This window comes from Ostrinia furnacalis, unplaced genomic scaffold (assembly GCF_004193835.3).
Source record: "Ostrinia furnacalis isolate ACB-3 unplaced genomic scaffold, ASM419383v2 OfSCF7554, whole genome shotgun sequence".
Taxonomy (NCBI): domain Eukaryota; kingdom Metazoa; phylum Arthropoda; class Insecta; order Lepidoptera; family Crambidae; genus Ostrinia; species Ostrinia furnacalis.
In genome coordinates, this window is record NW_021137793.1 from 621,096 (window position 1) to 634,821 (window position 13,726).

The 13,726-nt window shown below is 37.2% G+C and overlaps 1 protein-coding gene across 2 annotated transcripts; it reads left to right on the forward strand.

Moving 5' to 3' along the window:
* The first annotated feature begins 7,542 nt into the window (after positions 1–7,542).
* On the forward strand, positions 7,543–13,109 carry LOC114365080 (delta-sarcoglycan). Of its 2 annotated transcripts, none has more exons than XM_028321540.1 (6): positions 7,543–7,684; positions 10,259–10,553; positions 10,992–11,205; positions 11,722–11,914; positions 12,419–12,542; positions 12,751–13,109. In XM_028321540.1, the coding sequence occupies exons 2-6, from the start codon at positions 10,305–10,307 to the stop codon at positions 12,931–12,933; spliced, it is 963 nt and encodes a 320-aa protein (XP_028177341.1). In that variant the 5' UTR covers positions 7,543–7,684; positions 10,259–10,304; the 3' UTR covers positions 12,934–13,109. The 2 variants fall into 2 exon arrangements, with proteins under 2 accessions (XP_028177341.1, XP_028177342.1); XM_028321541.1 differs by lacking the exon at positions 7,543–7,684 and adding an exon at positions 8,093–8,352.
* The last annotated feature ends 617 nt before the right edge of the window (positions 13,110–13,726 follow it).

Sequence of the window (13,726 nt, forward strand, 5' to 3'; positions counted from 1 at the left end):
CCATTAGAAAAACAATCTGTTATGGAGAGACTTTTTGTGCTTTTCAATTGTTTTCCAGTAAAGTTACACAAAAACTCTGCAATCAAGTTATTCGTTTTACATAATCTTATTTTCTGGCCTTTGATAGTGAAAATTCATTTCATATGGGTGGCTGGGTTGCACCTGTGGTAGCACCATCTTACTTTAACTTTGACAAACGTCAAACATCTGTCAAACTCCATACAAAAAACACCGGTTATCGTTAAAGTTACTGTCAAAGTTAGGTGGTGCAGCTTAGCCATTTTAAATGAGAAAGTACAGGTAGGTAATGTAATTAAGTAAAGCAATAGTTCATCGAAAAAATGCCTAAAAGCAACATTAGAATCAACTAATTTATATTCTTAATTAAGGCGCGCCAATTAATAAATCTAAACGTGAATAAGAATAAAGAGTCTTAATCTTTATTGCTTTTAACTTAGTGCTTAGGTAACATTTTGTTTGAATAACAAATTTATTTGTTCTTTGTAATTAATTACTCGTTTATAAGTATGAGAAAATCGTTAAGATTTTCTTTTTGAAATAGTTTGTTTTTATTTTATAACGTGTAACAAATTTTATTTAAAACTACTGCTTCTAATGTCTGTGTGAATATATGAGATACTTAACTAAACATGAACGCCAATATGTACATAAATAAAGCCAAGTGTACATGTGGCCAACGCGCCAGCGCGCTACGACGCGTAATTCAAAGTGTAGAGTGTGTATTTGTAATAGGGTAAGTCCAGGATAGATGCCCCACTTTTTGAAACAGCTCTGTAACTCAGTCAGTAAGTTTTTAACGACAATTTGACCTTAGTATCTGTAAACTTTGGTCTTTCGTCTATGATATTACTATAATTATTTTAGTTTAAGTTATACCGATTCTGAGTAAATACCATTTTAATTGACCTCTAAAAAGTGGGATAGACGCCTAATGTGGGGGATAGAAGACTCACTGTATGATTGATTCAAAGGATAGATGCCTGATGCAGGGATAGATGACTCGTTAATACAGTTTTTGAATTCTAAGGATCAAATACATTTTGAAATCAAACAAGCCAAGTATTATTATTTAAAATTGTTTGTTATAAATGAATTAAAAATGAAATTTAGTATTTTTTATTAAAAATAGTACATAGTACATCCACCCGAAAAACATAACCCTCCTTCTAGCGCAGTCGGGTAAAAAGGTAATTCGATCAGACCCTATTATTACTTTTCTAAGGTTAGCCGTATTACATTCTTTTTTTCTTCTTAATTACTTGCTACTTGTGACAAAAAGAGCAGGTTAGGATAGATGCCCCTAGGTGCATGGGATATGGCCCTAAGGGCATCTATACCCAAAAAAAATTAGGCAACTATCCTTTTAGCATAGGATAGGTGCCTTTTTTAATAAAAAATATAATAACACTAAAAATCGAATTAAACATGGCTATCCCGTCTAATTTATAATATAGTCTATCAAATTATATAAAAATCTGCTTCATTTTACAGCTGAGAAAAAAATTATGCATTAAAAGATACTTACCAATTTTATTTCGACGCTCGCTAAGGTTTGGCCGCGGAAGATTTTTGCTCTCACTGGCTAAACGAACGCACTCTTTGATGGTTTGCGAGGCGAAAAGTGGTACGGGGAGGTCCCTTTCTATTATACGTACTATAACTTTAGGCTAAGTTGCTTGTAACATAGTGTACTTAAAATCGCGGCACCTATCCCACTGGGGCATGTATCCTGGAATTACCCTACACGACTTCGGAGGCTCAGAGACGACGCGAGGCGCGGCCGCGGGGAAGCCATTCATAATATTGTAATAACGGCTTCCACCAGCAGTTATTCCGTGCTTAAACGTTTTACTGCGGTCATTATCTACCCGCTGAAAGGATATGCAGGCGATAAATTGTACGTTACCTACACACCTACAGTAGGCAGGCACTTATCTTAAATCTAACCGCAACCCGACGTCTTTATAGCGGAAATAATTTATTAAACTGTAATTGATATTTCGGCACAATTACAACCAGTTGCGAAGACCTCCAATCGGTTTCTTTAAGCACCTTAAAACTTTACGCAAAATAAAAATAATATTTTTCCAGACGTTTATGAATCGAAGGTAAGTCATGTTTTTTTTTAATAAACTTCTCAAACGACAACGACAAATTAATTAATTTGATAGAGAAAACGAATGGTTAGCGATATTTGTGTATACATAATAGATATCTCAATGTGCACATAAAGGGAGCGCGCCTTTCCTTTGGCAATAAAGAGACCATTTAATCGAAGCTTATCTGCCGGAAGCATTCATTAGATGATTGCGCCATTACTAGTGGACTCTTTCCGAGGGACTCCACCCTGTTCGGGCATTTATTTGTTGAACAACTTGCGAAAATCCTTTCCAATTTAGAGTTCACCACATGATCCGTGGCTATTGTTAGGCGGGCATGCTCAATATTATAGAGCTCTGCTAACATTTAAAAAATAATAGAGCATGAAATTGTTAAGTTAATAAACTCTATTCTATGATTGTTACTGTATGCACTATTTTAATTCAACATTACTAGTGGTCGCCCGCTGAATTATGTCCTGAAATTACTATTACAGCGTAGGTGTTTACAGTCAGTAATTAAACTAGTAATAACATTGTAACACAATAATAACACGGTATTATGTATACAACTTAAGCTGAGTTGCACCGCCTTATTTTAACCGTAACTTTAACTAAATCCGGTGATTTTTGTATGGAGTTTGACAGATGTTAGACGTTTGTCAAAGTTAAAGTAAGATGGTGCAACCCAGCCTTAGAAATTTCATGTAACCTAACAAAAATGGACGTAGAATAATCTAATAAAGAGCATCGATATGACTTCGACTCGAAGGGCCTATGTGGGTACACCCTTCGATGGCACGTGTGCGGGTGATAACACAGTTATCACGTAGATAAAGGTAATATAATTCTGCTAAGCCAAATAGACTGACTTTCGTGAAACGATTGCGAAAAATAAAACAAGATGTAGTATTTGTTTAAATATTTGCTCCTCGAACATCCTCATTGAAAAGATATACAGAAGTTGATAAACGTGGTGTTATGTACAACACGACCAACCCTCGTATCAACATGGACAACAAAGAAATTAAGAAAGGAGAGGAGGCGTCGGAGTGCTCCGTTACCTAATAATATCGGTCCTAAACCAACACGTGTGAACAGAGAGGAGAGTTCTTGTAAACGCGAGTGCAAATACGAGGACTCTACTATGTAGAGTGACCACGCTTCAAGGTTTGATGGTAGATATATTTTGATGTGTTCTTTCCGTCTACGACTATTATTTTGAATCGCCTTCGCAACCACCATTTGATTAGGTATGCTAAGACCTTATTAATGTCATTACCTAAAGGTTAGGTAATCTAAGACTAAAGACTAATCTGACAAAATACAACAGACAAAATAATTATACTCAAAGCTGACAAAGGCGTCTACAAAATACCCTACATTTCTTGTGTTTCTAAATCTATTTATGAAGTCATGTTTAAAAACACTAAAAAACACTGTAAATAAATTCCTAGGTACATTTTATTCTCAATAATAATTTCAAAATTAGTAAGATTTTTCCCGACCCGTTTTAAATATGGAGGCCCTACAATAAGGGACTTGTGCCGGTGCCAAATTGAGACAAGACTGCAAATAATACACGTACCGGAATATTTACACTCAATTTAGATCATCAAGCGCGAATATTAACCTGACACCGCAAAACAATATTGATTGATAATCGTATAGTAATTAGCTTTGATAAAAGCATTATCGGGTGGCAATATTGCATAGAGCCGTGAACGAGGCAAATTGATTGATGCGAATTATCAAAAGTGTGAATTTATTGGGCGATCGTTTTATAATTAATTTATATATAGTCTACAATCAACACTCGATTAAGCTATGATGATTTTATTAAGCTAAGATAAATTAAGTACTTTTGATTGTAAACAAATCCCATTCAACATGTAAATCAGAAATTATAAGTCCGCGTACAATCTTTTAAACTTACTGAAATCATCTGAATTCAACGCATGAAAATATTACTAGTATTCTATATTACAATAATGTTTGGTAGTGAACAAAAAAGCATTAAATCGCAGCAACATAAGGTAAGCAGTTCAAAAGTGGTGCATAGAGCGCGCGAGTCGCGGCCGCCGGCAGGTGGCTTAAATTACCGCATTTGTTACACGTTTACACGAAACTGTATCAATATTTCATGCGGATTTACACGAGCTATCGCGGGGTTTGCATTTTGCTATCATACAAAAATATCTGCTCGGCTTTTTGTACTTAAACCGCTCTACAAACTGCGTGTGACGGCTCGCACGAGTGAGTAACTGAGTACCTACTTACAGTTTGTATTCGTACACGCAAATTACTTTCGAACAAGACTGAGTTGAATCCTTACAATGACAACTCACTCAAATGTAAACGTGAACTATTTCCATAAGAAAGGCATTGCAAAAGTTTTTCAATTTTCAAGTGACGCAGGTATGATGGAGAACTCTGGCTTCGGACCCACGCGACATAGCCGCGGTATTGTTCGGTTTCATAAATGGAGTCGACGTTATTTTCAAGTAAAATATACAACACACGTAACACTTAACTTTATACAATAACTGTACACACCTAGTTAACATTTTTATATAATATGTTATATGCTTAGACTTAAATGCTTACCGGAAGTAAATGTGGGTAAATATAATGAGGGATAAGGATACATAATCCCTCCACTTAACTGAACCGCTACTGTAGCTTAAACAAACATCATTTTATTCCATCTTCGTTTTTCCGTCCAATCTTTTAGAATTAGGTTTTTGAGTTTCACAGAGCACCTTTTATTTAACCCGATAAGTGCGATGGTGCGCCCGAGACGGGCAGGACTCCATTATGCGGCATCACGGCGGGATCACGGGGATTGTTTCCTAAAACAGGATCGAGTGGGAACTGTGCCTGAAACCTCCCTATACATACCGAGGCGAAGAATACATACAGCGGCATGCCTTTGTTTGCTTACGAAATCGTTGCGTTTGATGTCTCTATCAAAAAAGGTTTAGGAAACTTTTCAATTTTACTAAGAAGACGAATAGTTTAGCCAGTACAAATTCATATTACACGCATATGCAGACTTTTAAAATCAGTCTATGTATGATTATACATTTTTTTCTTTAAGTGCTATCGGTTTGCACTTACTTCCTTAATTTTACTTTTTGCTAATGGATATAGCACATTAGTCTTACTATAAAAACGAGACACATAAAAATACTGAAAACACCATTACAAGAATATGTACCTACATATTTTTAAATACAAATGCTATATAAATATTGCAAACACGACAATCTCAGTGCTCTTCGCTCTCAATAGCCCCGAATGTCCGTTTCTTTTCTGGTTTACTTATCAAAAAAGTGCTTCGTGTTGTCCCCGGGGCCCCCATTTATCAGCCCAATAAAACTTCCATGAAACATTCGGTGACGTCCAATATGATTTCATGACTTCTCCAAGAGGGCCTTTGTAGGGCCCTACATGAAATATTCCGGATTATTACGAGTCCTTTCTTTATACGCGCAAGTGTAAACTTTTATGTTGTCACTGACACTATGCCTAGTCCTGGATTATTTTAGTAGGCCAATTGGGTCGGTTATTACTGATGTACATAATAATATTGATATCAAAAAAGACAATCCTCCGCTACAAACTGTACTTTTGCATTGTGGTGGAGACTCAGTACATCTTTATGCACTGTTAATTCTTCTTACAAACTAATTCAAAGTTTATAACTACGTACCAAGTACCAATAATTTTAAGATTCTCAATGTATGTGACCACAGAGTAATTTTTCAGAAATCAGCTCATCTCATGATAGAATGAGAATATCACCTACCCTACCAAAATGTAACATTCCCATTTTAGTTTTATTTATTAAGATTTCGAAAGTCAAATCTCATATTTATGCGACATTTTTTGATTACATAATTAATAAGATTTAACTTCGATCATTAATATTTTAAATGCAATGTCCATTCATTCATAAACCACATACACGAGGGATAAATATTTTTAGTTCATTAAATTCAATATGTGCTTGTATTAATTGGTTGCTAAGCAATCTGAACATTCGTTGCGTATAAACGTGCAAAGGGTTCTTCGATGAAGACTGGTCAGTGTAAAGCCGTGCGTTTAATATTATTACCAGTGTGGAAAAAAAATTGATTAACCATTGGTGAAGTTACCGACGCACTCACATAACGAAAGTGCTCTAAAATCGAAAATAAAAGCTCAGCGCAATGGATCATGATATTCCGCGGCGTACGTGAAACGCGCCGATATAATTGAGTTTTACAATACCTATTTCTATGTGGATAGAGCCGTGAGTCTCTGTAGTGATGTGGCTCAGTCAATTGGGAACGAACGATTTTGAAATCGTCAAAGCTTAAATAACACGTTTGTTGAAATTTGACATAATCGCGTGTTTTGTTGTCTGGTTATACAAAAGTGATAGAGGCCAATTAATAAAAAATAGTTCATAGCTAAAAAACAACAAACAACAATAAAGTATTCAACTCTATGTCTGAAACATAAACTTGCATCCTTAAGTTCCCTTCGTTTTATTATCTACGCGTTTAATGTATAGTTACAGTGTTAATAAAACAGAAAATACTATAACTACACCAACATCCATCAAAAGTATGTTACGTTACTTGTACGGATAAAATAAAAAGCCTTACAAACATGCAACACTTTTGGAAAAAAGCTTGCTTCTATGAAAAGATAGAATCCAAGTTTTCCAAAGTTTTATTTAAGTTGTGAAGACAAATCAAGACAAATATTAGTAGTTTTTCAAGTGAGTTTAACATTAAAAAGTACTTACATTTTATTATTTAGACAAAATATTTATAATTTATATTATGTCAATATTCTATCTTAATTAAAAATTTGTAACTACGTAGTAGTAGGTAAGTATTCGTAGCAAACATCGTAGCACTGTCCGTATTAAATATCGTAGCAGCGCCTGTAATAATGCTACGACATTTACTACTGTAATGCTACGATGAGAGGACCACAGTTGTGTTAACTAAAAGCTAATTTTCACTACTGAAACAGTCACTTTCTTTGACTTCTAGTAGTAATTTATGAAAGTCACTCAGTGAACTTTAGAAAATAATAATAATCTTAATGATGCAACATGACTGCGTGCAATATTTAAGTAAAATATTATGGTTTTGTAGATTGACTACCTTCTTACTTAATAAAGGACACCCTACGAAACCCCAAAAATATTGTACATACCCATTCTCATTCGTTTATCCCGGATGCTCTGCGATAACAGGGTCGCATCAACGTTAAATATTAACGGGCTTTGTATGAAGGTGTCAGTTAATGACACGTTAACTAGAATTTGTAATAAAGGAGAGCACAGCTGTAGCAGAGCATTCCCGAGTTATGTCCCGCGCGAGACAGGCGCCCGATTAAAAATGCAGCACTTCAAAACGAGCAGGAATCGGCACCGCGTCGCTGGCGCACGCCGCCGCCAGTGCTGCCTCGGACGCGGCGCGGCGCGGCCGCGAACTACTCGTGCCCAAATGTGATCCTGTGGTCTTCCATGTGTTTGTGATTGTGACCTCCAAAATGACAACGTAAGCGGCTTGCAAACATATAACCCTACACTATTAAACATTTTGTTCTGTAACATAAATAACAAAGCCCACGGCCGTTAAATTACAATATTAACGCCTCCCCGATGTAATTAGTCCAACACCAAAACGAAGTCGCGGCGCGTTACGATCGTCCGCCGAATCCGTAAATTAGAACGTTAGCGCGAAATAGGGTACAGTTTATTTTTAAAACATTGGAATCAGATCGATCGTGGTACTACTGACATTCATAAAACAGAAACGCGGCCAGCGAGAGACAGGAACGCTGCAAACGTCGGTATTTTATTTACGTGGAGAGCACGGCGATACCCGTTCCGGTTCTATTTTCGCACTATATCGTTTATTATGAGGGCCGACACGCCGCGGCATACGGTCGCGCAGGCCACTCCACTGCCTGATATTATATTCTGGAGCACGCCGCCTCGCCTCGCGCTAGATATTTCGAGTGTTGCTTCTACCACCTATGAATTTACCTAGTCTCAGTCACAGAACACGCCCGGTGCAGCCGCCCGCATCGCTTAATAAACCTTTAGCGATAATATCGGATTTATTTGTCTAGTTTCTCGTGGTTGCGCGTTTCACGTCAGAGAGTTGTATGTGTAAACAACACAGGATTGAAACCGGATTTCGCTCTATGATTTTCATAGACGGTGCGTGTATTGTGTATTATTACTGACATACCTCACTGCATGTATTGAATAATATGGACTTTGTTTCGTTTTGAACAATTAATTTGTTTCTTACCTCGTAAAAGCACCACACTATGCATAAGTTTTCATTTAACTTGATACTCGAGCTAGCATATATGTATATTAAACCACTGGAATTGCTTTTTTAAACCAGTAACTTCATTAAGTGTTATATTGCACAGTGCGCAATTCTCGAATGCATGCGTAAACTTTTATTTTAACTAGACTAACGAGATGTGAAGTTTTATGTATTTGATGTTTAATGTTTTGCTTTTAATAAACACCACTATTTGTATATTTTATAAAATTTGGTATCGTTTAAGCGTTTTGTTTTAATTCTAGCATATTTATGGTTCTCATATTACCCAGTAGACATTTAGTTACTTATTTCTAAGAGGCATGTAAAAAGATAACAATAACTACACATCGTAAACGAACCATCTTTGTGGCTCACGAGGCTATTGTATTACTATGAAAAGCTTTAGCCTCAAAGCTCTACGCCGCACACAAGCATATGAACATCTAATAACTGCACACTTTGCGTCACTGTTTCTGGCCATAACGCAATCATGTCCACAGCTATCTGCTTCGAACGTGTGTAGAGTAAACGGCATTAACACGTGTCTTACCTGAAATCCTAAGCGAACGTACAATCAGCCGAAATAACTGTCTGGAATCGGAAAATAGCACCGGTCGAAATGCAGTTCATTGCTCGACCGTTTAATTAACACACGATTGGTCTGTATTCCTAAATTTCAGTGCATTGCACTACCGCATCTGCCTCTATCTTCATGTTATTATGATATTTCTCATTTTTCACTTTAGTTAAAATGTTAAACTTATAAATTATCATCGCAGGCTTTAAGAAATACGATGACTAATACAATTTTTGGATCATTATCCTTTGTTCTAAATTAAACTATATAAAAAAAAAGTATATATCAATAGTAAGGCAAAATTATGCATCATATACTTATTACTAAATGCATCATTACTTATTACTAAATATATGGTGTGGTGGATGCATCCCTGATTTCTATGTAAAATAGGTGCCTATAATAAAATAAAATATCGTTTCAATCTAATTTATGTATAGTACAAATAAAATCGTTCAATGGCGCACCAAAATTGCCAATGTTCCGACACAGTCGAATATTACACTGAAAGGAGCTAAAGCATCGATGCGAAAAATAGAACTACCAGTAAAATAAATCGGGGCGAACTAAAAGTGCTATTCGTGACAAAGTATGGAAGTAACAATAGGCCGGTTTGCAGGCTGTTATAGTGTTATTAACGACATTCAGCCTATTTAAAGGGTATTTTTGAAAGCCCCTGTGTTATATTCATTAGTCGGCGCGCTCCGCCGTTCATTAGTGCACTCGCACTAGTGCGCTTTATCCGCAAGTTTTGTCTCGTTCCTACCTTGTTTTTCATTCAATTACCAACCAACTAATTGAAAAGTCAAGAGTTGTCTAGCTCACAAATTGATTACTACTAAACACATCGAAGAGTGGAAGTTCACTACACACAACTTCAGAATCCTTTGTATTTGTAGTAAACTACGAGTATAAATTTGTTTATTATTTCTAAAACTAACTCAAAAGACTTTTCATTACATTAAATAATTAATTAGTTCCAACGTACCTAAAGAGTCTGTGACTAGGTGCTATGAATTCTTTTATACAAAGTAGGACATATTAATTAAAAATTGCTGTTCCAACATTGTAATTTTTGTGCCGCTTTGTTCAATATTCTCTAAAATTGTACTACAGTACTACGGCTGTAGGTAGTTATATGGATACTTACGTGCACAATCATAGCACAGTCCACTTAGCCAATTGACAATAGATGTAATCCTTTGTTACAGGATTACGCGGATCTCCACTAAGCGGGTTAAGTAGCGGTCACGCAGCATGAGCGTGGAGGACCGGAGCGCTAGCACCAGCACCGGCGTGATCCGCGGGTGGGGCTGCACGCCGACCGGCGACCCGCCGCCCGCCACCGTCTGCGAGGGGCGAAGCCCCACCGTCTGTCTCCCCGCCGGACTAGTCAGGGGCTGGAGAAGAACCTGCCTTTACGCCATCATAGTGGTGTTAATGGTGCTGGTGTTTCTAAACATAGCGCTGACCCTCTGGATTATAAGCACGTTGCGGTTAAATGCGGTTAGTCTAACTTTCTAGAAATAGTTTAAGCATACACTAAAACTAAGTACAAGAAAGCTCCCATTGTCTGTGTACGCTTCGATCTTTTAAACTACGCAAGTTTTAATGCAACCTAAGCCTAATTTCGAGAATAACAACACTTTGCGAAACAGGGGCTAGTCGTTAGTATTTTATATGATAACTAGCTTTTGCCCGCGGCTACACCCGCGTGAAATTTTGTGTCACATATCGGCATAAATTATAGCCTATATGTTAATCTGGGTTACAAACAATAATACTGTAAAGTTTCAACAAAATCCATTCAGTAGTTTTCACGTGAAAGAGTAACAAACATACAAACTTTCGCATTTACTTATAATATTAGTAGGATAATACTCGTAATACCTACCCTATAAGAATATAGAGTTTCAGTAATCTCAATCATGCTCTTCATTGTAGAATGGCATTGGCCCAATCAAGATCATCAAGAACGGCATCCAGCTGGACGGGCAGGCGTGGGTGGTGGACCAGCTGGCGGTATCAACAATCTCCTCGGCGCCCGCGCAGCCCGTCACCGTGCACTCTTACCGCAACTTCAGCGTGCTGGTCTCGGAACCCACTTTCGGGAACAACAACACTTTGCGACATGTGGAACTGGCCAAGTTACTAATTAGTATGTATTTTTTATGATATTTTACCTTTATGACAGTCATTTTGACTCCTCACTAACTCCTAACGAACGTCAGCGTCCTAAAGTTGATGGCGTCACGCTTCCTTCCTAAAAATATACTTTAATGCCAAAATTTTAACATTAGGCGAACATAATGCCATAAGGCATTCTCATACAGTTTACCTTCGGGTTATACAAAAAAAAAATGAATAAAAATTAATTTGCTAACGCCCAAGTGGGTCAAACTTTACGCCAGCATTATTTTCAAAATAATAACTCGAAACCTATAATAGCTGTAGCTCAGCTTTGTAAATTTCGGATTAATCCGCTTGAATAGTGGGGTACTGGGGTCGTCATAGAATTGTAAATGATACAGTTTTCAGTATCGTTGAAAAATATACACGACACACATCTTTTTTGCCTCTATAATATGAAATAGGAACGGATAAAATGAACCGTAAGTAGATTTATGCTTTCAAGTTGCTAGAGGTTAATTTACATAGTGAATAAATATTTCAGAGCGTGACAGCGTAGTGTGTAGCGGTCGTAAATTTGAGGTTCGCGACGCGCACGGCGCCAGCGTGTTCTCGGCGTCGCGCGACGAGGTGCGCGTGGCGGCGGATACTTTGGCGGTGGCCGGCGCGGGCGGCGTCACGGTCAAGAACGCGATACAGGCGCCCTCTGTACGCGCGCCACCTGGATCTGACTTACAGTGAGTTACATTCAGTTAGTGCAAACATAGAAGCATATATTCGTACCTTTGTAACGGAGGGACAGTTCCAAGACAGTAAGCTATCCGATGAGACTATTCGACCTTCACTGTTTCGATTTTATTGAAGGCCAAACTGTAGATCTAGACTGTACAGTACCTCTAGTAGGAAAAACTTTCGAGTTCGTTTCGTTGCGTATTCAAAGTGTCATCGAAAAATTTTGTATGAAAAATTAAACAGCGCCCCCTAGGGCGGCTATAATATAGGGGGCGCTGTTTAATTTTTCATACAAAATTTTTCGATGACACTTTGAATACGCAACGAAACGAACTCGAAAGTTTTTCCTACTAGAGGTACAGGAGTTGCAGTAGTGGGACGATATGATTGCTTGATTCTAGTTTCTATACGCGGGCCACCAGATCAATCCTTGGAGTACTTAGAAATAGGCTTATTTTAAAACTCATCTTACTTTTAGACTTAACTGGGTTTTCTTATTGCTCTTGCAGGTTGGAATCATTGACCAGACGCCTGAGCTTGAAGGCGCCGCAGTCGATACATTTCGACAGCAGAGCGGGCAGCATGGATATGACATCACATGGCGATATAAAGTTCAACTCTCTCGTTGGATCAGTAAGTTAAGTTTAACTTCGCGTTACACAAAGATCTGATTAGTAGCATATTGAAATCAATATTATTTTTTAACTTGGTAGAATCCTTTCAGCATGGCCATGTCAATTTACACCATTTAATACTAATTCGATGAAACAATAAATTAACCCTTTGCCTTGGCGCTAAAAAAATATCAAACCGTACGAATAATCACATCTTTTTCTTTCAGATTAAATTCGATGCTCCGAATATTATCATTAGTAATCTAAAGGAGGCCAACGTGACAAACAAGGCTCAGAAGAATATTAGAACAATGAAAGTTTATCAGCTCTGCGTCTGCTTATCGGGGAAGCTGTTCCTCGCGCCACCTGACAGCGTGTGCGCCTCCACTGATGACGACATGTGCCGATGATGAGCGACGTTACATTCAAAATAAGAACTTTTTGAACTGATACGAGTAGTATCATATCTCCGTAGATTTAAAAAAAAACTCTACAATACAACAGAGAAGTGAATTCTAATATGCCAGTGCCTAATATTGAAAAGTTTGTTTGATGAAAAATAGAGATTAGAGAATGGACGAATAATTATAATCTTTAGAATGGGCGCAGACCACCGATTTTTAGTTGGCCGATCCGATAGTTGTGCCCGATTTTAAATTGTATGAAAAATCGGCCAAATCAAATCGGTGTAATGTGCGTACTTCCAAACATGCCCATACTGATCAACTGCCCGACTAAACTATCGGCCAACGAAAAATCGGTGGTCTGCGCCTAGGCTTATTGTACCTTATAATCTTTCTATAAAACCGTTTTAATGATTGTATTTAATGTGAACACGTCACAGATTTGAAGAATCGAATTGACTAGTCATAGATTAGTTCTAAATAATTGCTATATTTTAGATTTTACCAGTGTGCCAAATATTTTTACCTAAATGTACCTGGAATTAAGAATTAAATATTTTAAGTTTAATTGCGTTACACATCTTTAGCAATAAATAATATTGTGATCATTAGACTTAGGTATACTAAGCACTCTTTGAACTGATACTAAAGGATAAGTATCTTTATTAATAACTGGAACCGCATATTGAATTTCCTTTAGGAGGTTCTGCACCAAGCACTTTGCACAATTATATTTTAGTACAACAATAAAAAAATAAATTTTACAACTTATGGGTTTTTTCTTTCTATTTTATAGCTG